This window comes from Mustelus asterias, chromosome 14, assembly GCF_964213995.1.
Source record: "Mustelus asterias chromosome 14, sMusAst1.hap1.1, whole genome shotgun sequence".
NCBI classification, from domain to species: domain Eukaryota; kingdom Metazoa; phylum Chordata; class Chondrichthyes; order Carcharhiniformes; family Triakidae; genus Mustelus; species Mustelus asterias.
Genome location: NC_135814.1, coordinates 45,920,389 through 45,947,984, shown reverse-complemented (window position 1 = coordinate 45,947,984; position 27,596 = coordinate 45,920,389). Strand labels below are relative to the sequence as shown.

General features: G+C 44.8%; 1 protein-coding gene across 1 annotated transcript in view; it reads left to right on the top strand.

Annotated features, from left to right (window-relative positions):
- The first annotated feature begins 221 nt into the window (after window positions 1-221).
- c14h7orf57 (chromosome 14 C7orf57 homolog) overlaps window positions 222-27,596 on the top strand; it is a 70,733-nt gene continuing 43,358 nt past the window's right edge. Inside the window, exons 1-2 of the mRNA XM_078228332.1 lie at window positions 222-461; window positions 19,907-19,972. Of these exons, the coding sequence (XP_078084458.1) occupies window positions 19,942-19,972 (31 nt within the window). The 5' untranslated portion in view covers window positions 222-461; window positions 19,907-19,941. The remainder of the gene's footprint in view (window positions 462-19,906; window positions 19,973-27,596) is intronic.

Here is a 27,596-nt window from a genome sequence, read left to right as displayed (position 1 = left end):
ACCCAGGTCCCTGACGCTGTGAGACAGCAGTGCTAAAGACTGTGCAACCATGCCGCCCTCATCTATCACTCCCATATCCCCACTGACTTGGAACCCCCAACACAAAATAAATTTAACTTTCCTGTCTGCATCTTTAAATTCACTATTATCTTGCCCCGCTATCATCAGCACTACCACCAAACATTAACTCTGCACCATGCTGCTGCAATCTCTGGAACTGCCTCTGTGAGTGGGGAGAAGCCAGTTACAGTGGGATTGTTGCTGTTTCCACTGGCCAGGGCCGATCATGTGACCGGCAGAAGAGGAAGCTGGATTGTAACATTCTGGTTGCCAGGGTCACGGCTTGGCGTTGCTATGGTGACATCCCGGCAGTTGCGACTGAAAACATTCGGTGAAAGTGGTTTCTAACGACGGCCGCCCTCCAGATCCAGGCACAGAACCAACAATCCCGGCCACTGCAGGTAATGGAGCCCCTCGCAGCCCCGGCTGAACCCCACGGCTGCCCCGGCTGGAGCCCCTGGTTTCCCCGGCTGGACCCGCTCAAGCCCCCGGCTGGAGTCCCTCGCTTCCCCCGGCTGGAGCCCCTCGCTGCCCCCCTTGCAGAGGACAGGCTCCAGCCATGGGCAGTTGGGCAGTGACTCGGGGAAATGATTACAATTTGGTTGCTGGGGGTGGGGGGCGGTGTTTCTGCTCACCTCCTTACGCAGTTAATCGTTGCTTGCGATTTTCCGCAGTTGAAGGCGGAAGGGACCCGAAATGTCCCATGTTGGATCTAAATTTTGTGTTCGATTGATACCAGGAACAGCACTGGGCGAGGGTGGGGGAAATCTCCCTGGGTCTAATTGCCCATCGATTTCTGCTGCGAGTGTGCATGTGCTCGCAGGATTAGGCTGGGCTGTGAGGTTCCCATTGTCGAACAGCCTGTTGACACTCGCAGATGACGGTGGCTTGGATCAAATAGCAGAGATGTTTACCTAAGTCTATAAAGGAGACAGGAAGTGCCTTCGGGGAGGAGAAGAGGGAAGGGAGAAAATGAATCATGATAAAAAGGAGATAGGGCCTCAATTATGAATTTAAAGAGAGAAAAACCTTGTATATTAACAAAAAACTCATGTCTGTACACAGGACACTTAAAGCCAATGAGTCATTTTTGACATACATTCATTTATAATGTAGACAAAAGCAGCAGCCAATTTGCAGACAACATCCCACCAATAACAATGAGATCAATTGCATTTTGGTGATAATGATTAAGAGATAAATGTTGACTCAGTGCCATGGGGGTCTCTTACCAGCACAAGCAGGCAGGGCTCCAGTTTAACCTCTCACCTAGAGAATGCACCCCGCCACTGATACATTATTGACTCTGAGCTTCCGAGCAGTGGAAATCAGAGTGGGATTGCCCCTCTGTTTCTATTTTCTTACATTAATATCCAGCCTTTGTTTTCTCACACGACCTTCCGACTCAGACTGGGTGAGAAATATTAGTGCAGCGCATTAGAACATAAGAACATAAGAAATAGGAGCAGGAGTAGGCCATCTAGCCCCTCGAGCCTGCCCCGCCATTCAGTAAGATCATGGCTGATCTGAAGTGGATCAGTTCCACTTACCCGCCTGATCCCTATAACCCCTAATTCCCTTACCGATCAGGAATCCATCTATCCGTGATTTAAACATATTCAACGAGGTAGCCTCCACCACTTCAGTGGGCAGAGAATTCCAGAGATTCACCACCCTCTGAGAGAAGAAGTTCCTCCTCAACTCTGTCCTAAACTGACCCCCCTTTATTTTGAGGCTGTGCCCTCTAGTTCTAGTTTCCTTTCTAAGTGGAAAGAATCTCTCCACTTCTACCCTATCCAGCCCCTTCATTATCTTATAGGTCTCTATAAGATCCCCCCTCAGCCTTCTAAATTCCAACGAGTACAAACCCAATCTGCTCAGACTCTCCTCATAATCAACACCCCTCATCTCTGGTATCAACCTGGTGAACCTTCTCTGCACTCCTTCCAAGGCCAATATATCCTTCCGCAAATAAGGGGATCAATACTGCACACAGTATTCCAGCTGCGGCCTCACCAATGCCCTGTACAGATGCAGCAAGACATCTCTGCTTTTATATTCTATCCCCCTTGCGATATAAGCCAACCTCCCATTTGCCTTCTTGATCACCTGTTGCACCTGCAGACTGGGTTTTTGCGTCTCATGCACAAGGACCCCCAGGTCCCTCTGCACAGCAGCATGTTGTAATTTCTTTCCATTTAGATAATAATCCAATTTGCTATTATTTCTTCCAAAGTGAATAACCTCGCATTTGTTAACGTTATACTCCATCTGCCAGATCCTCACCCACTCACTCAGCCTGTCCAAATCTCTCTGCAGACCTTCTATGCCCTCCACACGATTCACTTTTCCACTTATCTTTGTGTCGTCTGCAAACTTTGTTACCCTACACTCAGTCCCCTCCTCCAGATCGTCTATATAAATGGTAAATAGTTGAGGCCCCAGTACCGATCCCTGCAGCACGCCACTAGTTACCATCCGCCAACCAGAAAAGCACCCATTTATTCCGACTCTCTGCTTCCTGTCGGATAGCCAATCCCCAGTCCACGCTAACACCCTACCCCCAACTCCGTGTGACCCAATCTTCTTCAGCAACCTTTTGTGAGGCACCTTATCAAACGCCTTTTGGAAATCCAAAAACATTCCTGAGGCCTTGTGTTGAGGGCTGGAGAGTCACAGGTAAGGAAGCCCCCCCTTTTTTTATGGCGCTAGCTGCTGTTAAGCAGGCAAGTTTAAAGGTCCATCTTCAGAAGCCAGGGAAAAGGTAGGTTTGTAAGGTAAGTGGCTAGGATTGAGGGGTGGAAGGTGGAGGATCAGTTGGTCAGGGGGTGGGGATGTGAGGGTCTGTGGGGAATGAGGATTGGGTGGCTACTGGGAGATCACTCGTAGTGGGTGGGTGGAAGCTGGATAGTCAGTGGGGTGGTCAGAGTTGTGGTTGGGTGGTTAGCGGGGTTGAAGGTCAGGAGAGTTCAAGTGGTTAGGGGAGTCTTGTGGGGCAGGGGGGAGTCATGTGGGAGCCAGTAGTATAGTTATCCAGGACTTAAATTTGAATTCTTGGAACTTTTCCTGGGTAACTATTCTGGTAAAACAGTCGGAACCATCCAATGTTTGTGATTTCTCTTACTATCTCTTTATATTTCGAGCTTTCTTTCTCTCACACTCTAATTTCTCCCTCATTATTTTTTAGTCATTCTTTGTTGGTCCTTATATTCTGTCTAATCTTCAGGCCTGCCACTAATCTTCACAGAATTCTATGCCTTTTCTCTCAATTTGATACTATCTTTCATTTCCTTAGTTAACCAAAAATGTTGCATCCTTCTCAGAGTTTTTCTCACTGGAATGCATCTTTTCTGAGTGTTATGAAAGATCTCCTTAATTGTCTTCCACTGCATCTCTGATTTGTCCAATCTCAATGTAGATTAAAATCACCCATCATTATCACCGTACCTTTCTCACAAGGTCCCATATTTCTTCTTGTATACCCTGTACTACAGTGTAGTTACTGTTAGGGGATCTATAAACTATGATGACAAGAGACTTTGATATTTCTTAACTCTGATGCTATATCTTGATTTTTAGAACTTAAGGTTTCTTTCACTATTGTGCTAATGTCATCTTTAATAAACAGAGTTACCCCACAACTTTTTCCTGGCTTCCTGTCTTTTTGAAATATCATGTACCGGGTGAATATTCAGGTCCCAGACCTTTTCATCTTGTAGGCATGGCTATCATTTATATATGAGTGGATGAGTGCAGTTCCAACAAGGCTCTGGCCTTATCTGATGGTGCACTTTTAAGGTGCACTTTGTCCCTTCCTGTCATACACTGATTATAATTACCCGTATTGCCACCCTACTCTCTTGCCTTGTCCTCCCCTTTACTTTATCACATTTTCCCCCACTTGATCCCTTACTCCCCATTTAGTTTAAAACCCACTCTAGTATCCAAGTATCTTTCTCCCTCGCTGATGCAGCGCAGTGTCTGAAGCTCTGACTCCTGCCCATTAATTCTGAGCTGAAGTTCCTCACGCTGTGAACACTTTTATGACACTTACTGCAGGCATGTTTGCCTTTGATCACATTAACATCCACCCAGTTCCCACAATTTGTAACACATCACCTGCTCTGCCATTTTTATGGCATTTTAATTTACTAATCATGTCCTTTAGGAAAGGTAATCTGCTGTCGGAACCCGGTCTGGCCAGCATGTGACTCCAGACCCACAGCACAGTGGTTGACTCTTAAAATGCCCTTTCAAAGACAATTATGGATGGGCATTAATTAATGTCTCTAATCCTGCATGTGTATGCATTCTTATTATTTCAATTAATGTTCCACTACTCTGACTGAAATTCCCCAGTTTATATCAGATAAATACAAAATACTCACCAGCCAATCACTTAGCTGCTTCCCTGTAACGTCACACCTCAATGTCTGTTTCTGAACGTGGGTTCTGACTGGCTCCTGGTAGATTACTGAATCTCTGTCCCAAAATCTCGCTGTTTTAACCTCTCTCCCAAAATCTCGCTGTTTTAACCTCTCTCCCAAAATCTCGCTGTTTTAACCTCTCTCTCCCTAAGTTTCCCTGTTTTAACTCCTCTGTCCCAAAGTCTTGCTGTTTACATGTTATCCCTTGGTGTCATCATCTGAAAGCACAGTGTTAGTTTAATTTCCAAATGTATGCTGATAGCAGCCAGCTCCACTTCACCACCATCTCTCTCGACTCCTTCACTGTCACTAACTTATCTGACTGCTTATGCAACATCCAATACTAGATGAGCAAAAATTTTCTCCAATTAAATATTGGGAAAACTATAGCCATTGTTTTTAGTCCCAGTTCTAAACTTCATCCCCTAACTACTGTCTCCATCTCTCTCTCAGGCAATGGTATGAGGTTAAGTCCATCTGTTTACAACCTTGGTATCATATTTGACACAGTAAGAGTTTTAACAACACCAGGTTAAAGTCCAACAGGTTTATTTGGTAGCAAATGCCATTAGCTTTCTGAGCGCTGCTCCTTCGTCAGATGGAGTGGAAATCTGCTCTCAAACAGGGCATACAGAGACACAAAATCAAGTTACAGAATACTGATTAGAATGTGAATCTCTACAACCAACCAGGTCTGAAAGATACAGACAATGTGAGTGGAGGGAGCATTAAGCACAGGTTAAAGAGATGTGTATTGTCTCCAGACAGGACAGCCAGTGAGATTCTGCAAGTCCAGGAGGCAAGCTGTGGGGGTTACTGATAGTGTGACATAAACCTAACATCCTGGTTTAGGCCGTCCTCATGTGTGCGGAACTTGGCTATCAGTTTCTGCTCAGCGACTCTGCGCTGTCGTGTGTCGTGAAGGCCGCCTTGGAGAACGCTTACCCAAAGATCAGAGGCTGAATGCCCGTGATCGCTGATATAACCTCCATGTTCATGCACAGGTTCGAACAAGACTTCTTCACCGCACAGGACCTTCAACCGATGCTATACACTAGATACATCGATGACGTTTTCTTCCTTTGGAGTCATGACGAACAATCACTGAAACAACTATATGATGACATCAACAAGTTCCATCCCACCATCAGACTCACCATGGACTACTCTCCGGAATCGGTTGCATTCTTGGGCACACACATCTCCATTAAGGACGGTCACCTCAGCACCTCGCTGTACCACAAGCCCACGGATAACCTCACGATGCTCCACTTCTCCAGCTTCCACCCTAAACACGTAAAAGAAGCCATCCCCTACGGACAAGCCCTCCGAATACACAGGATCTGCTCGGATGAGGAGAATCACAACAGACACCTCCAGACGCTGAAAGATGCCCTCATAAGAACAGGATATGGCACTCGACTCATCAATCGACAGTTGCGACGCGCCAGAGTGAAAAACCGACCTCCTCAGAAGACAAACATGGGACACAGTGGACAGAGTACCCTTCGTCGTCCAGTACTTCCCCGGAGCGGAGAAGCTATGGCATCTCCTCCGGAGCCTACAACATGTCATTGATGAAGACGAACATCTCGCCAAGGCCATCCCCACACCCCCTCTTCTTGCCTTCAAACAACCGCACAACCTCAAACAGACCATTGTCCGCAGCAAACTACCCAGCCTTCAGGAGAACAGTGACCACAACACCACACAACCCTGCCACAGCAACCTCTGCAAGACATGCCGGACCATCGACACGGTGCCATCATCTCACGTGAGAACACCATCTACCAGATACACGGTACCTACTCTTGCAACTCGGCCAACGTTGTCTACCTGATACGCACAGTAAGAAGTTTAACAACACCAGGTTAAAGTCCAACAGGTTTATTTGGTAGCAAAAGCCACACAAGCTTTCGGAGCCCCGAGCCCCTTCTTCAGGTGAGGGCATCTGATACGCTGCAGGAAAGGATGTCCCGAGGCATGGTACATTGGGGAAAACATGCAGATGCTACGACAACGGATGAATGAACACCGCTCGACAATCACCAGGCAAGACTGTTCTCTTCCTGTGGGGGAGCACTCCGGCGGTCACGGGCATTCAGCCTCTGATCTTTGGGTAAGCGTTCTCCAAGGCGGCCTTCACAACACATGACAGCACAGAGTCGCTGAGCAGAAACTGATAGCCATGGCATTGGAGGCCATTGAGGCCCCCTGGAGAGGCCGGGGGGTGCCCCTTGGACAGTGACACTGCCAGCCTAGCACCTGGGCAATGCCCAGCAGGCACCTTGACACTGCCCACTGAACAGTGCCATGGGGTGGGGCCTGAATGGGGCAGAACATGAAGGGGTGGCCCGCTGCCATTCTGCCTGTGATTGGACTGGGGTGGGGGGGGGGGGGGGTGGGAGGGGCGCTGCGTATTCTGCAATGGGGTCAGATCAGGGAGGGAGGGGGCCTGCTACCACTCTGCAGTGGGGTCAGATCGGGGAGCGGTGGGGGATAGATGGCCATGCGTTGTGTGGCTCGCAATCAGTCGCAGGCCCCTGTGATTGTGAGGGAGGGGGTGGTGGCTGGTTGAGGCTGCCTGCAGCAGTAGGGGCCTGACAACTCTCTCTCTCTCTGTCAGACCCTTGCTGCTGAAAATATGCATGTCCAGCATCAGAGGTCTGCACATGTGCAGTAGCTTCCTCTACAGACTGGCTGGCGAATTAAGCCCAGCTAGAAACAGTCTACACCATTTTTTCAATGACCAAGTACATAAGATTGGGTGTGAAAACGTGCCCAAAAAACGGATCAGTAACTCACCCATTTTCACGCTAGCTGGACACTTAAAATCATTCTCTGCCCCATATCTTTATGATCTCCTCCAACCCCAGAACTCTCTGAGATATCTATGCTCATTGAATTTGGTCTCTTGAGCATTCCTGCTTTCAGTTGCTCCACCATTAATGACCATGATGACTTCAGTTGCCCAGGTCGCAAGCTCTGGAATTCACACCTTACACCTCTCTGCCTCTCTATCTTGCTTTTTTCATTTAAGACACTGCTTAACCTCTTTGATCAAGCCTTTAGTCATTTTATCTAATATCTCCTTCTGTGACTCAGTATCATATTTTGCTTTATAATGCTCCTGTGAAGCATCTTGGAACATTTTATTCCATCAAAGACTTTATATAAATATAGGTTGTTCATATAAGGTCCTTTAGGGAATGAAATCTACCGTCCTTAAAGAGTTTGGCCATGAAGTGGCTTAGGTCCCTCATCAGTGTGGCTGCCTCTCTGCTGGCCTAGGAAGTCACTCAGCTGCTTTGAATTGCAAAGAGTACCACAGGAACTGCTGCAGTTCAGGAAGAGCATCTAATGCCGCACTCTCAGGTCTGCTAAGAACGAGCAATAAATACCAGCCTTGCCAGTGACAATCACGTCCTGGGAATGAATTGTTAACAAATTAATTTGGCCAGGTTAACAAATAGGTCTTTTATATTCCTTTACAAACTCATGACATAATAATGTTCATAAACTTTAGTATAACACTATGACATTATAGAATCACATGGGGAAGATAAGATTAAATTGGAATGACACTCATTTTTTCCTCCTTGAACAACACAGCAATGTTTCTAGAAGGTCAAAATCCCTTTGAAGGTAGCAGTTGTGCTAATGCAAAACATTTAATTGTAATATGTTTCCTGTAACTCTGGCTTTGTGTGTGGCAAAAACACCAGTTATTGGTGTTAATTGCACCATAACACAACGAAAGTATGTAGCTGCTTTTTGCTTATTCTGATTATCTCTCACCTTCACCATTCACTGTGGTGAATCATAATGATTCGCAGTTCCACTGCGGCAAGTGATTTATTCTTTTTATATCAGCACAGACTGTGATTGCTGACAGGTTATTCAGTCAAGCGAGGTATTACACCTGAGCTTAATCCTGTCCACATCCAATGTTCACTCTTTCTAGCAAAGGGCATTGGCTGATGTACAGAAATAGGTCTGGGGCTGAATTTTTAATTTTCCTCTAACTGGCCACGGATACAAGGTCAACTGGAACACTCTGATTATTAGGCTGCTGAGATCATCTAAATAAAGTAGCACATAGTAGCACCATCCTGGCCTGTCCAGCACAACATAAGCAGTTGGAGAAGCCTTATTATTTTTACGTGGCAATAGTCAGAACCTTAGCACTACAGTAGCCAATAAGTAAATTTGAATGGGGCAGTGAGAAGAGGGACAGGGCCATAATTTGCTACAGGAATAAATCAAACACAATCTGACATGAGTTTGACTTGTTCTTGCATGTTTAGGTTTTTAAAACCTAACGTTGACTTCTTTCCTATTAGCAATTCTCTCACAGACGTATCAATTAAAAAATGGCCAAAACTCTTCTCGCTTCAGATATCGTTTTAAAGACTTCGGCTGGGGGAGAGGGGTGGTGGCAGGTGTATTTTCTTCTCCAGCATAACCTGGTTAGAGCTCCACTGGGGACCTCTGCAGAATATCACAAACATCCACTCATAAATGGATAAGGGAAATGGCCAATGCCCTTTTCAATAAAGCTCACAATTACATGCAGTTCATCATGGATGAAGCAGGCCAAGCTACCAGAGGTGGGGGATTCACAATGAGCTCCGGCTTCCCAAGAGTACAGGTTGCACCAGCGCCCGCACACTTGTGACCTTCAGAGTTCTCTGGCAGCAGTCATTAGGATTTTTCAATTGAAATAGATTCCACTCTTTAATGCGCCGCATTATAGTGGTTTGCTCTCCCCTACAAAGCCTAACGCTGCAATGTGGGGATCAGTTGTCACATGGAGATGTGGAGGAGGGCATGGAATGGGATGAATTTGAAGAGAACAAGGATACTGATGCTCCACAAAAAGAAGCCATGGGCACAATGCAGAGGACGTGGCTGTGAGACCATCTTACTGACAAAGGTTCCAGGGCAAATAACATTAAGACTGGGTGATCTGAGCACATTTCTCCTGTTCCATCAATACATGAAAACCTTTCTAATGGGAATTGGGAGCATCTCAATGAAGGTCATCCTTCTCAGAATGAACACATCACATTCATGTGTAACAATGTCCTCTTCCTTGGAAGGTGAAGCACTCAAGGGAGCATATGGCCAATCTGTAATGGAATAAACACTCCACCGCTCTCAACCTGAAGCAACTAAACATAGTGCTGTCCTTTCAACCATAATGCCAACATTTCAGGGGCTACGGCCGTCTTTACAAGGCAGAAATGCTGCTGTACATCTCAATGCACTCATGGCAGTATGGCTGGAGCTTAGCAAGGTGGCTCAAGAAGGTTATTCATCAATCAACTTCATCCCATCTGAGGATGGATCTAAATCTGGACAGCAGCATCGCTCCATCTCTTGTGCAAGATTAATGGTGAGGCCACATCTGGAGACTGAGCCCCAGGATGATATCTCCCTTCAGGATTCTGTGATCTGTCACTCTATAGCCTGGAAGTGAACCCGTGAGTTAAGATACCTCTGTCAGCACAGAGAATGCTTCAGCAGGACCATCATCTGATCATTGACCAGCACTCATCAACCCCCTTCACTAGAAGCCTCCAAGTTAATGGCCAGCATTGTCCTGACACTGATAGAGATGTGGCACAGTCACTATTGACACAGCATTTAATGATAACTTTATACCCTTGTAAATACTGAAGAGAACCCAGGAGCATCATTCCCATTCCGTTTCAGTCCTCCACATCTTCAGTCTACCAGAGTGCAATATGTACGAGGAAGCCTAACACGTTGGTTGCACTGTAACGTTGAGCGATCCATGTCGATTGTCCTCCTGAGATCTAACACAGGGACTCAGTCAAGCCACACTCGCCAGACCTTCAGGTGCAAACTAACATCCACACGTGTAGCAAGCCAGCACCATGAGGTCGGCACACACCTATAACATCACAAACTCATTGTTGCCTAGTAGACATGCATCATGCATGTGGAGTGTGGTGACTAGCAAAAAAGTAATGCTCAGCTATGACTCTCAGAAACTTTTACAGATGCACAATAGAAAGCATTCTTTCTGGTTGTATCACAGCTTGGTATGGCTCCTGCTCTGCCCAAGACCGCAAGGAACTACAAAAGATCGTGAATGTAGCCCAATCCATCACGCAAACCAGCCTCCCATCCATTAACATTGTTTACACTTCCCGCTACCTCAGCCAAGCAGCCAGCATAATTAAGGACCCCACGCACCCCGGACATTCTCTCTTCCACCTTCTTCCTTTGGGAAAAAGATACAAATGTCTGAGGTTACGTACCAGCCGACTCAAGAACAGCTTCTTCCCTGCTGCTGTCAGACTTGTGAATGGACTTACCTTGCATTAAGTTGATTTTTCTTTACACCCTAGCTATGACTGTAACACTACATTCTGCACTCTCTCATTTCCTTCTCTGTGTACGGTATGTTTTGTCTGTATACCGTGCAAGAAACAATACTTTTCACTGTATGTTAATACATGTGATAATAATAAAATCAAAATCAAATCAAATGTGGTTGAGAGATAACACTGCAGGCAGGAAAGGCTATAGTCCTCAAATATTAATTAAACTGTAACCCAGATCTGACAGTCATTACATGGTCGCCATTGGAAAGTGCACTTGGTTGGAATGACTCCAGTGCAGCTGGTGATAAATACCTATAACAACACAAAGAATGCAGCTGCAATGGGATAATCAATAACCTTCCAAGAACTGTATCATTAGGCCATATGATCTGATCCTCTGATATAAGGCTTACATTTTGACTCCTTCCAGGGATCAGCTGTGAACCTTGGTGGCATCTTTCAAGTGGCAGCACACCACATCACTGATACTCTCTTTACAAAAGCAGGGAAGGACATACATATTGAGATGGTGGCACAGTGGTTAGCACTGCTGCCTCACGGCGCCAGGGACCCAGGTTCGAATCCCGGCATGGGTCACTATCTATGTGGAGTCTACACGTTCTCCCCGTGTCTGCGTGGGTTTCCTCCGGGCGCTCCGGTTTCCTCCCGCAGTCTGAAAGATGTGCTGGTTAGTTGCATTGCTCATGCTAAATTCTCCCTCAGTGTACCCGGACAGGCGCCAGAGTGTGGCAACTGGGGGACTTTCACAGTAACTTCATTGCAGTGTTAACATAACCCTACTTGCGACTCTAATAAATAAACATTAAAAAACTTTAAACAATGGGGTCTCACAGGTACAAAGGGCAATGGGATTTTCCCTCCACGCATCCATTACACCCATGTAGCCATCAAGGTGCCATGTGAGTGGCCAGTGAGATTCATCACCAGCAAAGCTTCTATTCCCTTAGGTCCAATTGCGTTGCTTCTTGCATGTGTGCGCTTGCTATTCTGGCAGCTGCCGTGACATCTTCATCCTCCACCAATCCAGGGTGCTGCAGCTCTTCGTGGCACCACACAAACTTTGTGGATGAATTCTTGGGGACAAGGGTAATCTTCTGAAGAGGTAGATGTTCATCCTTTACACAAACAAAGGACACAGCAACAGAGGCACTGCAACTGAAGCCATCTGCTCACAAGAGCACCATTGGCTTCTGAAAGTGCATCATAGAATAGAATCCCAATAGCGCAGAAGGAGCCCATTCGGCCCATCGAGTCTGCACCAACTCTCCAACAGAGCATCTTACCCAGGCCCAGCCCCTGACTTATCCCCATAACCCCATGTATTTACCCTGCTAATCCCTCTAACCTACACATATCGTGGGACACTAAGGGGCAATTTAGTGTGTCCAATGCACCTAACCTGCACATCTTTGGACTGTGGGAGGAAACCGGAGAACCGAGAGGAAACCCACATAGACACAGGGAAAACGTGCAAACTCCATACAGTCACCCAAGGCTGGAATTGAACCAGGGTCCCTGGTGCTATGAGACAGCAGTACTAACCACTGTGCCACCATGCGTCTCGATATGCTGCTCTACAGTTCTGCTGCCTAGTCCGTTAGGGTGGCTCCTTGCAGCACTCTCCTGCAGTGATTTCACACATTATGGCAATCTGCTGTACGCTCCATAACATGGTCCCCCAGAGACCTAGAAGAAGATGAGGAATGAGACTGTTCATCAGAGGAGGAGGATGGAGATGCAGAGCAAAGGGGTGCCCAAGCCCCCGTATTGTACTTATCTAGATGTACTGAGAACCATTTTGGAGAACTGAGATATACAGCAGAGGTCATGGCAAAATCATTTGCCATCTTCAGTAGAAATTCTGGACAAGTATTTGATATAGTGTAGCTCTGCATGCAGTGGTGGCACCAGTGATATCTGCACCCATCATATTGAAAGTGAAGTCTCCCCATCAGTCAGTGCATGTAAAGTGGATGCTTGGACCACTGACCTTAAAGCTTGTTTCTATCACCTTTTCTATCATTTTCAGGAACAGCAGTCAGAGAAGTTCAGTTGGGTCTCCAGGGGATTGATTTTCTCTCTCTCTATTGACAGTAACATTGCATTAAAGAATTTCATCCAGTAGATGGCGGCAACCTCATAAAAATGCAGCATGGCCGCAATCTGAACTATCAATGATTAAATGTTGGCTGGAAATTTCCCCTGATTGCACTAAGTGCGGGGGCAGGTGTGAAAATCAACATTTTGCCTAGCAGCGCAATGGCAGTTTTTATGCCATCTCTCCCACTTCCCACCTCATTAATTATGCACACACAGGAACATGCTGGATTTACAAGTGGGTGGCCAATGATTTGCCCACCCCGCCGGTTCCTCACTCCAAGCGCCAGATTTAACCGGCACCGTGCACCACTTTCTTAATCTTTCTAGCTCAGGATTGATACAAATAAGAGAGATGGCCCTAAAAGAAAGGCAGTTGCACCCAAATTCAGTGCCACTTCCCTGGAATGCCTGCTGGGCGCGGTCAAGGCCCTTTGTGATGACCTCTTTCCCCGTGATGACTGGAGAAGGTCCACCAACCTCATCAATCTGCCTTGAGAGGTGGTGGCAATGGTGGTCAGTGCGAATGTTGGACTGAGGAAGTTATGCACCAAGTGCAGAAAGAGGATGAATCATCTCATCCATGTAACAAGAGTAAGTCAATCATTTCATCACCTAACTCACACACTCACCAATCCATCAGACATTCTCTGGCATCTTGCACACTGCCAGCTCAAGGGACATCATCACTCACTCTCTCTCACACACTTTCACATCTCCATCTGGTCTCAAATCCTCTGCAATTTGCGTCCTCGCCACCCACACATGGCAGACTTCCTTATCATCTGCCACGGCAAGTGTCCTGCTCTCATTCACCATCTGTCTTTATACAGGACAAGCTTGCACACAATCAAAGGAAGAAGTCTCAGACTAGCGGTGGAGTGGTCAAAATCAAGGTCCTCATTCCCGATGAGAATCGAGCCATTGAGCCGGTCGGAGAGGATGTGAACAGCGCCAGCGATGATGCTGAGTGAGTGGTACACGCCCAAATGAGAATCCTTCACCAACTCATCCCTCAGAAAACAAGAAGTCCCACAACACCAGGTTAAAGTCCAACAGGTTTATTTGGAATCACGAGCTTTCGGAGCGCTGTTCCTTCATGTGACTCACCTGATGAAGGAGCAGTGCTGTTGGATTTTAACCTGATGTTGTGAGACTTCTTACTGTGCCCACCCCAGTCCAACGCCGGCATCTGCAGCTCTCAGAAAACAAAACTATGAGAATCGCCTGCCATGGACTAATTATCTTCTCTTTTTTCCATTGTCACCTCTACCAAGTGCCCGAGGGCATCCGCAAGCTAAGCCCTCAGCTCCAGCCCCGATGACACCTCAGATGGTGAACGAGAACAAAGCAGAATAGAAGGCCTGTTGCAGTGCTCACCCACACCCTCCAGCAGCAGTGACATACCCCTCGGTGGGGCCTAGCTCTAGAGCAGCCTCGGGGTCACAGTCTGGTGAGCACAGCACACAATCTGGTCCACAACAGGCAGAGGTAGGGACCTCAGAGATCACCAGTGTTTGGAAGACAAATGAGACCACAATTCTGAGTCAAAGTAAAAGTAAAGTTTATTTATTAGTCACAAATAAGGCTTACATTAACATTGCAATGAAGTTACTGTGAAATTTCTCTCGTCGTCACACTCCGGCCCCTGTTCGGGTCAACACACCTAGCCAGCACGTCTTTCAGACCGTAGGAGGAAACCGGAGCACCCGGAGGAAACCCACGCAGACACGGGGAGAACGTGCAAACTCCACACAGACAGTGACCCAAGCCGGGAATCGAACCCAGGTCCCTGGCGCGGTGAGGCAGCAGTGCTAACCACTGAGCCACCATGCTGCCCATACTCAGACTTGATCCTAAATCAGTCACTGGAGCTGCAGTTACATGCATGGTAAAGGGTCATATATTCTGCAACTCCACGTGCTTTCTGATGCGCTATCAATAAGGCGAAAGACTACCGATATGCCAATACAAGTGTAGGCTTTTATTCACAACAGAATCAGGAGCACATCCCAACAAATAACCAACCTGGACTGAACAAAGGGGGAGGAGACAGCCACCTTTATACTAGGTGCCGAGGGGAGGAACCAAACCGGGAGGGGATGTGTCCAGGTATGACAAACACACAACGGTGGTCCATATAGGACAAAGGCACAACTGAGGTCCACCACACTTTCTGTCACCTGGCAGGCGTTTTCATGCTTTGAGCCCATACTCAGCGTTCATTTACAATGAGTCAGCCACCATGTTACCCACTCTCCAAATAAATGGGAGCACCTCAAGGTGGCAAATCTTGTTTCAAGTCTCTGAGTTTATTGACTAGCACAAAGACGAGCTTGGCTTTCCACATTATCTTGGGGCCGATATTATTTGCATGACCATGCCACTGCTTATTATTGCTTTCTAGAAATCTCATTTGCCAATAATGATCACAATGCTCTCAAAAATAAATTCTGTCCATTGTTTCTCTTCTTTTTTTACTTGGTTGTAAAAATATCAGCTTTGAAAAGATATATCTTATCCTGAATGAAAAGAAATACAACAGACTCTGTACAAACGATGAAAGTGCAAATGACAGAATTCACCTCTACAATGGAACAAAATGAATGGCACAGCTGACATGAAGAATATGCTGACTATTTACACTCAATCCATCTGAAGAATGGGCATTGTTGACAGTCAGTGTAACAATATCACTCAAATTCAATATAGGTGATATTTTGGGGTTATTGACACAGAATCCCTTCCAAGTGAGCAAAGTAACAACATGGTATCAAATTGATTAGGACGCATGCTGTAGGAAGAAGATGCTTGTTTTTGATTTGAAATGAATCAATTGAAATAAATAAAGACGCTTTGAACAAGATTTGAATATAACATGTCAAATATCTATTATGGATTGAAACCATAATTTCATAGTTAAAATTACCAGTGTATACCTGGGTTCAATAGATGCCGCATAGGGTAATCTAAATGCCTTTGTGTATCTAGTTTACAATCTGAGTGATATTGTTACGCTGACTGTCAACAACAATGCCCATTCTTCAGATAGATTGAGTGTGAATAGTCAGCATATTCCTAATGTCAGCCAAGTCATTCATTTTGTTCCACTGTAGAGGTGAATTCTGTCATTTGCACATTCATCATTTGTACAAAGTCTGTTGTATTTCTTTTTGTTCAGGCTGAGATTGTTTACTTTCTTCCTGAGAAGTACACTCTCTCAAATTCTGTCAGGCAAACTTTAAATGTCCAGCCTAAAAGATTTGTTTAATTAAAATGTTGTAAACTGTTTGCAGACTCCTTGTTCTGTATTGAACTGTTCAATAACTTACATGTTTCTGTACATAACTTTATTTGTGAACAAATCCGTCCAATAGATCTGTTATGGAAAGTGATGTGGCTAATACCTTTGTTAAGTAATGTAATGCATACTAGAATCCACAGTACTGTACAGAGTAAGTTTACAATAGATGCAAACTTGTTTGTCCATTGGCATACTGTATACAAAATACTAAACATTTCAGTTTAAGTTTCTGATGATAGGAATAAAAAGCTGCCAATGGAACCTGCCCTTAGCATTGAGAATGGGAAAAGATATGGAGAGCAAGTTTAAATGATCTCAGGTTGATTTATGAGTGCACTGTCTAAAAACCATTTAAATTCTTATTGTTCAATGCTTTGACAAATCTTACAACATGTTATATGTATTCATTAATGGGGTGTGGGCATAACTGACAAGGTCAACATTTATTGAACATCTCCACTTGACCTTGAGTGGGTGATGGCGAGCTATATCCTTGAGTGTAACTGAATGGCTTTGTTGGCCATTTCAGGGGGGCAGTTAAGAGTCATCCATGTTGCTGTGTGCCTGAAGTCACTATCACACCAGAACAGATAAGATGGCAGATTTCCTTCTCTGAAGGACATTCATGAAGTTGTGGATTTTTAGAAGAATCCAGTTGTTTCATGGTCTTCATCACTAATATCATCTTTTTATTCCAGATTAATTAAATCAAAATTCCCTAACAGCCCTCGTGGGATTTGAATTTGTGCCTTAGGATCATTAGTCCTGTCCTTTGACTTACTACTTCAATAATGTAACCATTGAATTACTAAATGGTGGGAAAGGCAAACTGAAGAAGGTCTTTAGTCCAGTCCGAGAGTGGATGTCAGTTACTCCACCTCCACTTACTGAATAATCACATTGTTTCCCATTGTCACCACAGATCGCAATGCTTCTCCCAGCCCCACCAGCAATGCTGCTTTACGTTCTAACAAATCTCTGAAGGAAGGCATTTCATTATTCTAGCCTTTGCTTGATCTCAGTCCTCATACTAATACTTCAACTCCTGTTGCTGTTCCTGTGACATCAGAACACACTCCGGATTCAGGCAGTAAAGGAGAGAAGGGACACAAAATTGTTGCAGTGGAGATGGAGGCCATTCACCCATTGTGTCTACACCTGCTGTCCAAAAGAACATTTCACTTAGTGCTATTCTCCTGCCTTTGCCCCATAACTGCACATTGTCCCTCTTCAATTAACAGCTTAATTCCCTTTTGAATGCCTGATTGAACCTCCCTCCAGCACACTCTCTAAGGACCTTAATGACTCAGTTGTGAAAACCTTTTTATTCATATCACTATTGCTTCTTTTGCCAATGACTTTTAATCTGTATCCTCTTGTTCTTGATCCCTTCACAATTGGGAACAATTTCTCCCTAACTACTTAGTCCAGAACCATCATGATTTTGAATACCTTTATCAAATCTCCTCTCTACCTTTGTTTCTCCAAAGAAAACAGTCCTAACTTCTCCGATCTATCTTCATAACTGAAGTTCCTCATCTATGGAACCATTCCCATGAATCTTCACTCTCTCCAATGCCCTCACACACTTCCTAAAGTGCTGCACCCAGAACTGGACATTATACTCCAGCTGCAGTCAAATTAATGTCTTATACAAGTTCAACATAACCTACTTGTTCATGTGCTCTATCAATAAAGTCTAGGATACTGTATGCTTTATTAACCACTTTCTCAACCTGTTCTGTCACCTTTACTAACTAATGCACACATACACCCAGGTCTCTCTACTCCTGCAACCCCTTTGAGTTGTACCTTTATTTGATATTGTCTCTCCTGTTCTTCCTATCAAAATGAATCACCATACATTTCTTCACGTTGAACTTCATCTGTCCAATCCACCAACCTGTCTTGTCCTTTTAAAGTTCTCCACTATCCTCTTCACAGTTTACAATGCCTTCGAGTTTTATATCAACTGCAAATTTTGAAACTGTATTTTGTACACCAAGGTCTAGGTCATTAATATATATCAGGGAAAGCCAGGGTCCCAACACAGATCCTTGGGGAACTTTACTACTAACCTTCCTCCAGCTTGAAAAATATCCTTTAACCACTGCTTTCTGTTTCCTGTCGCTCAGCCAATTTTGTATCCATGTTACTACTATACCTTTTATTCCATGAGCTGTAACTTTGCTTATAAGTCTATTGTGTGACACTGTATTAAATGCTTTTTGAAAGTCCATATACATCACATGGACAGCATTGCCCTCAACAACCCTTTCTGTTACCTCTTCAAAAAACACCAGCAAGTTCGTTGAACATGATTTTCCCTTAAGGAATCCATACTGGCTTTCCTTAATTAACAGACATTTGCCCATGTAACTATTAATTCTGTCCAAATTATTGCTCCTAGAAGTTTCCCAACCACCAAAGTTAAACATTCTCTGACATCACCACAAGTCAAATGAAGCCTGAAAAATGATGGCTCCCACAATTTCCACTCTCACTTCCCTCAGTAACCTTGGATGTATCTTATCTGGTGCTGGCGCATTACCAATTTTAAGTACAGATTGCCTGTACAATACCTCTTCCTTATCAACTGTAAATTCTTCTTTTGTCTGAATTACCACCTGTTTCACCCTAGTGTAGGTAATATCTTCTTCCCTGGTAAAGACAAAGATACAGAGGACAAGATATTTGTTTCTGTCACCTTCCCTTCAGTTATTTTCTTTTAATTTTTCATTATAAATTAAGTTTGTTTTTGGTCTCAAATCTGTATCCTATAGTTTACAATGGTTATTTCTTAGAAACCCTACAGTACAGAAAGAGGCCATTCGGCCCATCGAGTCTGCACCGACCACAATCCCACCCAGGCCCTACCCCCATATCCCTACATATTTACCCACTAATCCCTCCAACCTACGCATCTCAGGACACTAAGGGCAATTTTTTCTTTAGCATGGCCAATCAACCTAACCCACACATCTTTGGACTGTGGGAGGAAACCAGAGTACCCGGAGGAAACCCACGCAGACACGAGGAGAATGTGCAAACTCCACACAGACAGTGACCCAAGCCGGGAATCGAACCCAGGTCCCTGGAGCTGTGAAGCAGCAGTGCTAACCACTGTGCTACTGTGCCGCCCCTTTCCCACCTCCCTCCAAAGAGATTTTTCAAACCTTCTATTTTATTTTTCTATGGTTTCATTCAATCTTGCCTGAGTTTCATTTTTGACGCAGCAGTGGATTTTGTCTTTTTCTTACTTGTGTTTTATATTGGTCTTTTTTCTTCATTTTAAATTTCCATTTGACTCACGCAGCTATTGAACTGTTGACAAAGATGAACCTACCTTTGTGAGAAGCGAGTGATTTATGTGTCTATGTGTGAGAGAGAGAGAAAAGCAAGAAAACTGAAACACGATATAAATGCAGAGGATAATGCAGTCTTAGGACTGGTTTGAGCTTTGCTTCCCAGCTGAATACTGAATGCAATTCTTTAATTATTCAGGCCACCTAGCACAACCTTCCCGACTACTTTAATGGAACATGTAACTTGTGCAGGGATTCATTGAACGATTTACAGTTTAAAATATAAACAATCCACAGGTATTGTGCAAATATTAAACAAAGATTTATTTTGCACAGTTCCAGGGTAACCAATCATCAACTGAAGGAGAATAATGGCTGACAGTAAAATCTTTGACCAATCTGGTAGGAAGTTTTGAAATTTTATTAGGTCGTGTATATATTTCAATGTTGCAAACAATTTGTTGTGAAATAAATTACTGCTGGAGTGAGTAAATCTGTAACATATCCTGACACATGTTAAGAAACACTATTTATATTTTTGTAAACCATTATTAATGCCATCATTACCAAAGTATGTTCTAATTATCATATTTTGCCTATTAAGCTTCATTTATATGTTCATTTATATGTTCATTATATGATGATGGATTAATACTAGCAGAGGGAATTCAATAATAAACAAAACCTCCAGCAGTGTTGAAAGAATGTCATCGTGCTTTCAATACAAATGACACTGTTCCAGCAAAAGGATTACAGTACGTGCAGTATCTTTCAGCCCCATACCATTTCAACAACAAAGGCAGAAACACACAGAAACATTGAGCTGGACGGAGGTTCTACCTTTATGCTTTTTTTTGTACCGAGAAAACCATCCCCAAAAAGAGTTTCTTAAGTTTAATATCTGAAGAATATTGATATAAGTTGCTTAAATTATTCACCATTGTTTTCAATTTTGATGGTTTTATTCTTTCTTGGCATCCAGTCTTTCTATTTGCATATTCCTATCACTCAATGCAGAGAGGACCCAACCTGCAGCACTCCCTGGATCTGGTGGGTTTCCAGCTTCTGCATCTTGTTCCCATATTCTGCCCATCCTCCTTTGGTGCATTGACAAATCTGAGGGTGTTTCTGGGAGATAGATCCTAGGCTACGCAGGGAATTAAACTGAGGAAGGATCAATCACCACCATCTGACTTCAAATGCCCTTCTGGAAAAAATTTTGAAAGCTACGTGCTATTTCTCTTCAACCCCCGAAGGCTTCTTCCCCAACCGCACTCGTCACACTCATCAATTTAGATAGAGCGAATGTCTCTGTTGAAGTTGAATTAATGCAGAACATCCTTTCCCCGACTATTTAAATGACCCTGTCATAGAATCCTTACAGTGCAGAAGGAGGTCATTTAGCCCACCAAGTCTGCACAGACTCTCTGACATAGTATCTTTCCCAGGACCTCGCCACATTCCTATCTCCGTAACCCCACACATTTAGCATGGCTAATTCATCTAATGTACAAATCTTGGGACGCTATGAGACAATTTTTTTACCATGGCCAATCCAGCTAAGCTGCACGTCTTTGCACTGTGGGAAGAAACTGGAGCACCCGGAGGAAACCCACGCAGATACGAGGAGAATATGAAAACTCCACACAGAGTCATCCAAGGCGGGAATTGAACCCAGGTCCCTAGCACTGTGAGGCAGCAGTGCTAACCACTGTGCCACCGTGCCGTATGATTTGGTTGTGAGTGGCTCAAAGGCACACTCCAGCATAACCCAACGACCGTGAGAAGGGCTGGAAATTATGGGCCAGTGATTTTAACAATAAATAGTTTTGAATTTTCCATCAATTGTTAGTTTGTGGAAAATGTCAACCGTTTTGGAGGTTTCCTCTATTTTGCCTTTTGCAACAAATTACAAATATGTTTAGAAGGATCTTGTCTATAATTCCACTGCAAATTGTGGTCAGAGCAAATCATTCCCCCTTCAAAAAAACATCCATCTTCCACAAGTTCTCAGCCTGAACTCACCCAAATTTAAAAGGAATGGACTTCCTCCAATGGTAAAACATAAGGGAGGAAATTACATGCGCATGGGACACAGGTTGATCTGACCAGGTGGATTCATAATTGGCTTAGCAGTGGGCCAGGCGACAGAGGGTGAAGACACATGGCTGCTTCAGTGACTGGAAGCCAGTGTCCAATGGCGTACCACAGGGGTCCATGCTGGGCTCCCTATTGTTTGTCCTTTATATAAATTACATTGATGACTATGTGGGGGGTAGGATCAGTAAGTTTACCGATGACACAAAGATTGGCTGGGTGGTTGACAGTGAGGTTGAGTGTCTTGGGTTACAGGAAGATATAGACAAGATGGTCAAATGGGCGGATAAGTGGCAGGTGGAATTTAACCCTGAAAAGTGTGAGGTGATACACTTTGGAAGGAGTAATTTGACATTTGACACTATGAAAGGTCTGACACTGGGAAATTCTGAAGAACAAAGGGACCTTGGCATGTTTGTTCATAGATCTCTGAAGATGGAAAGGTTGGTCAATAGGGTGGTGAAAAAGGTATACAGCACACTCGCCTTTATCAATCAGGGTATAGATTACAAAAGTAGAGAGGTCATGATGGAGTTGTATAGAACTTTGGTGAGGCCACAGCTGGAGTACTGTGTGCAGTCCTGGAAGGTTCCACATCCTGGAAGGATGTGATCACACTGGAAGGGGAGAGGAGATTCACCAGGATTGTTGCTTGGGATGGAACATTTAAGTTATGAAGAGAGGTTGGATAGGCTTGGGTTGTTTTCACTGGAGCGGAGAAGACTGAGGGGCGATCTGATTGAAGTGCTCAAGATTATGAGGGACATGGACAGAGTGGATAGGGAGGAGCTGTTCTCTTTAGTTGAAGGGTCAGTTACGAGGGGACACAAGTTAAAAGTGAGGAGTGAGAGGTTTAGGGGGGGATCTGAGGAAAAAGGGTGGTGACAGTCTGGAATGCATTGCCTGGGAGGGTGCTGGTGGTGGGATGCCTCACTCACATCCTTTGAAAGTACTTGGATGAGTACTTGGCATGCCTTAATATTCAAGGCTATGGGCCAAGTGCTGGCAAGTACGATTAGCTGGGCAGGTCAGGACCTCTCATGCGTCGCTACAGACTCGACGGGCCAAAGGGCCTCTTTTGCATTGTAGGATTCTTGATTCTGTGATTAGTGGCCACTAATCTTGTCCAGCAATCTTGTCAGAAGATCACAGGAACAATTGCAAACTCCTCTGGAGTCAGAACTGGAAGGCATCTGCTGATGCAATCCTGGCGTAAACTGAGATTCAGGCCATAACCTTGTGTGAAAGTGAATGGTGTAAACCAAGAGAGTTATGGGTTTGATCCATGATTTGTGCCAACCTAGCTGATATTAGATGCGGGGATGATAATGGGGAGATCACATGTCGAATTATACTGAAACCTGAGGGAGTTGAATGAGGATACGGTTGTGTCCCCCATGATTAATGAACCTCCTAGCACAATGATAATGTTAAATAGCTCTTCATGAGTTACAGACAGCATCTACCAGCTAACTGTCATTGCCTTTCGGGAAGGTGAAAACTGAGGATTATTTTAAACTTAATGTGCAAAAGCAAGTTATAAAATATTAATTGCTGCTTTTGTACTTCAATATTTAATCATTCATTTCCTTATGTTTACTGTCTTTTGGACACTTAGTGGATTTTCTGGGATGCCACAGTCCCAATACCATCACTTCCCACCCACAGCTAAAAGATCTTGGGGAAAAAACCACCCAGGATTCTGACAGCTGTCCTGCAGGGATTTAGCGCTGGGAGCAGTGTTAATTGCTTTATGTTTAAGGTGAGACTTGCATCCCTTACCCAACCTTAGAGAGCTGGCAGCCAATCAGGTGGCCGGCAGCTTTGTAGTCCCAGCAGCACCAGTGGGAGTGCTGGCCACTACTGGGACTACAGACAGTCCCACCACAGAGAAGTTAGTCCTGGGTCAGGAGTCTCGGCAATGGGGGAGAGGAGAGTGGGTTCAAGAGGCCAGGGCTGAGGGTAAAAGGGGAATGACCTTCAGGGATAGAGGTGCCTCCAATCTGGGGGCCCACAAATGAAGTCTTCTCCCTTGCATGACACCAGTGCCTGCAGCTAACACTGCCGGGCTTCCTGTGTGGCTATCCCAGCCACGGGTGAAAAACCCACGACGGCAGGATGTGGCTCATAAGCGGCCACTAATTGGCTACTTAAGGGCCTCCAGAGGCCCAAGAGTGGACAGGCTGCCTGAAAGGTCAGGGGTGGGTAGGGAGGTGGCAGGAATGCCACCTGCTGGATTTTCCATGTCTCGCTACCTTCAAACCCATCAGCGGGGCAGTAAATAATCCAGCCCGAAAAGAAGCAAGAGATGGGACCTCTGCTGTTTGTGATTTATATAAACGATCTGGAAGAAGGAGTAACTGGGGTGATCAGTAAGTTTGCGGACGACACAAAACTGGCAGGACTTGCAGATAGTGAGGAACATTGTCAGAGGCTACAGAAGGATATAGACAGGCTGGAAATTTGGGCAAGGAAATGGCAGATGGAGTTCAATCCTGATAAATGCGAAGTGATGCATTTTGGTGGGAATAATGTAGGGAGGAGCTACACGATAAATGGAAGAACCATAAAGGGTGTAGAGACGCAGAGGGACCTGGGTGTGCAAGTCCACAGATCTTTGAAGGTGACGTCACAGGTGGAGAAGGTGGTGAAGAAGGCATATGGCATGCTTGCCTTTATAGGACGGGGCATAGAGTATAAGAGTTGGGGTCTGATGTTGCAGATGTATAGAACGTTGGTTCGGCCGCATTTGGAATACTGCGTCCAGTTCTGGTCGCCACACTACCAGAAGGACGTGGAGGCTTTGGAGAGAGTACAGAGGAGGTTTACCAGGATGTTGCCTGGTATGGAGGGGCTTGGTTATGAGGAGAGATTGGGGAAACTGGGGTTGTTCTCCTTGGAAAGACGGAGGATGAGTGGAGACTTAATAGAGGTGTATAAAATTATGAAAGGCATAGATAGGGTGAACGGTGGAAAGCTTTTCCCCGGGTCGGTGGTGACGTTCACGAGGGGTCATAGGTTCAAGGTGAAGGGGGGGAGGTTTAACACAGATATCAGAAGGACATATTTCACACAGAGGGTCGTGGGGGCCTGGAATGTGTTGCCGGGCAAGGTGGTGGAGGCGGACACACTGGGAACGTTTAAAGACTTATCTAGACAGCCACATGAACGGAGTGGGAATGGAGGGATACAAAAGAGTGGTCTAGTTTGGACCAGGGAGCGGCGCGGGCTAATTGTTCCTTGTTTCTCGTTTCAAGGCTTCATTCTATGATCATCTTGCTGGTGCCAGTACAGAGCGAGACTGCGGATAGTTGGGAACCTGTCTCGGGGGCAGGGAATTCATATGGTGTTCGTGGAAGTGGAAATGACTAGGGTTGGGAAGCATTTTCCGATCAGGGCCATTGTGATCTCCTGGACTCGTTTCGATCGCCTCAGGGGGTCGGAGAGGAATTTCCCAGATTTTTTTCCCCATATTGGCCCTGGGGTTTTTCACTCTGGGTTTTCGCCTCTCCCTGGAGATCACATGGTCTGGAATGGGGGGGTGGGGGTGAGTTAATAGGTTGTAATGGACAAAGCATCGTAGCTGTGAGGGACAGCTCGGTGGATAGGATATTGGTATGTAGATAGGCTGGAAAATTGGGCAGGGATCCTGGATTCAGGATTCAATCCTGGACCGGGGAGCGGCGTGGGCTTGGAGGGCCGAAGGGCCTGTTCCTGTGCTGTATTGTTCTTTGTTCTTTGTTCTATATGAGAGTAATGCAGGAAAGTGGAGTTGAGACAAAAAATCAATTGTGATCTTAATGAACGGTGGAGACTGTGGAGTGCTATTACTCATCTTCTCCAATTTCCTATGTTCCATTCTGAAGTCATGGTAGGTTGCAGGTTGGAACCACAAAGGTAGTTCACTGGGAAGTGACACTGGGAAGTGTCTATGTTGAGTAGTCTCTGTTAATATAATGGACAGTGTGTCCATTCTTTGGTATCTGCTGACAGTGTGTGCATTTTCTATTGTTTGTGCCTAGATTGGTCCAGAAGGATGGTTCTGTGCCCAATCCCAGGCATGTAAAAATGACAGTGAGTGCATTTTATGTGAGAGAATGCATCATTGTTCACTGGCCATTTGGAGAGGCTTATTCATTAGTCAGTAGGATTAAGAACAGAGCTTCAGAATTTCATGAGCACTGGAATTTTCTAGCCTCTAAAACCAAACTCTCATCCCTATGAGTACTAAGTAATCCACCCATGTCCAATCGATTTAGAAACATTGCAGATTCTGCAATAAGTTCGGAACAAAAATCTATATTTAGCAATGTTCTTTGACTAGATTGCTCATAATAATTCTTCTCAGCCTTGCTGTCGTATAGTGATTAGATGCATTTTGTTTATGCTGAGACTCAGTAATGTAATCGGTATTCAGATCTATTTCAGCATTATAACCCCATCAAAGAATCACAGAATTGAGACAGCACAGAAGGGGGTCATTCGGCCCATCGTGTCTGCACCAGCTCTCCAAGCGAGCATCATGACTTTGTGGCATTCCCCTGCCTTTTCCCTGTACCCCTGTGTATTGTTTTGATCATCTAGTCATCTAATGCCCTCTTGAATGACTTGATTGAACCTGCCTCCATCACACTTCCAGGCAGTGTATTCCAGACTCAAACCACTCGCTTTGTGAAAAACTATTATTTCACATCACGTTTGATTCTTTTGCAAATCACTTTGGATCTCTGCCCTCTCGCTCTCGACCCTTTTACAAATGAGAACAGTTGCTCCCCATTTACTCTGTCCAATCCCCTTATGATTTTGAACATCGCCATCAAATCTCCTCTTAGCTTTCTTCTCTCCCAGGAGAACAGTCCCAACCTCTCCAATCTTTTTTTTAGCTTATTTATTAGTGCCACAAGTAGGCTTACATTAACACTGCAATAAAGTTACTGTGAAAATCCCCTACCCCATAACTGAAGTTTCTCACCCTTGCAACCATTCTTGTAAACCTCTTCTGCACTCTCTCCTATGCATTCATATCCTTCCTGTAGTGTGGCGCCCAGAACTGTACACAATATTCTAGCTGAGGTCTAACTGATATCTTGTAATTGTTCAGCATAGTCTCCTTACTCTTGTACTCTGCGCCCCTATTAATAATGCCCAGGATACTATGCTTTAACTGCTCTCTTCAGCTGTCCTGCTACCTTCAATGATCTTTGCACATATACACCCAGGTCCCTCTGCTCCTGCACCCCCTTAAGAATTGTATCCCTTTATATTGTCTGTTTGTTCTTCCTACCAAAATACACCACGTCACACTTCTTTGCATTGAACTTCATCTGCCTATATTCCACCAACTTGTCTATATCCTATTGAAGCTCTACCCTGTCCTCTTCACAGTTTACAATACTTCCAAGTTTCATGTCATCTGCAAACTTTACATACCAAAGTCTAGGCCAGGGGTGCAGGCCCAGACTTAGTGACTTGAGATCTACATTTTCGACAGTCATCCTAACATGATCTACCAGCTTTGTTTTCCCACCCTCCCCCTCAGGGCCTGTCTATGGATAAAAAGAAGAAAAATGCACCAAGCACACTTCTGCACACGATTATGCAAACATTTTCTCCCCTAAAGAGCATTAGTAAAGCAGGTGGGTTTTTATAACAATCTGGTACTTTTGGACTCACTGGTTCCAGAATTTTAACCCATTTAAATTCTCCAACAGCATGGTGGGATTTAAACTCTTGCCCTCCAGATCATTAATCCAGCTGTCTGGATTACAGTTCCTGCGACATAACACATGCTTCTGCACCCTAAGTAGCAAAGGTTTAATATTGTGCCATGTTCTGTTGCCACTTATTCTATGGATCCAGAATGCCTTCTACTTTTAAATGAATGCAAATAAAGTGAAGACAACTTTGTGCTGTTGATTCTTATCCATTA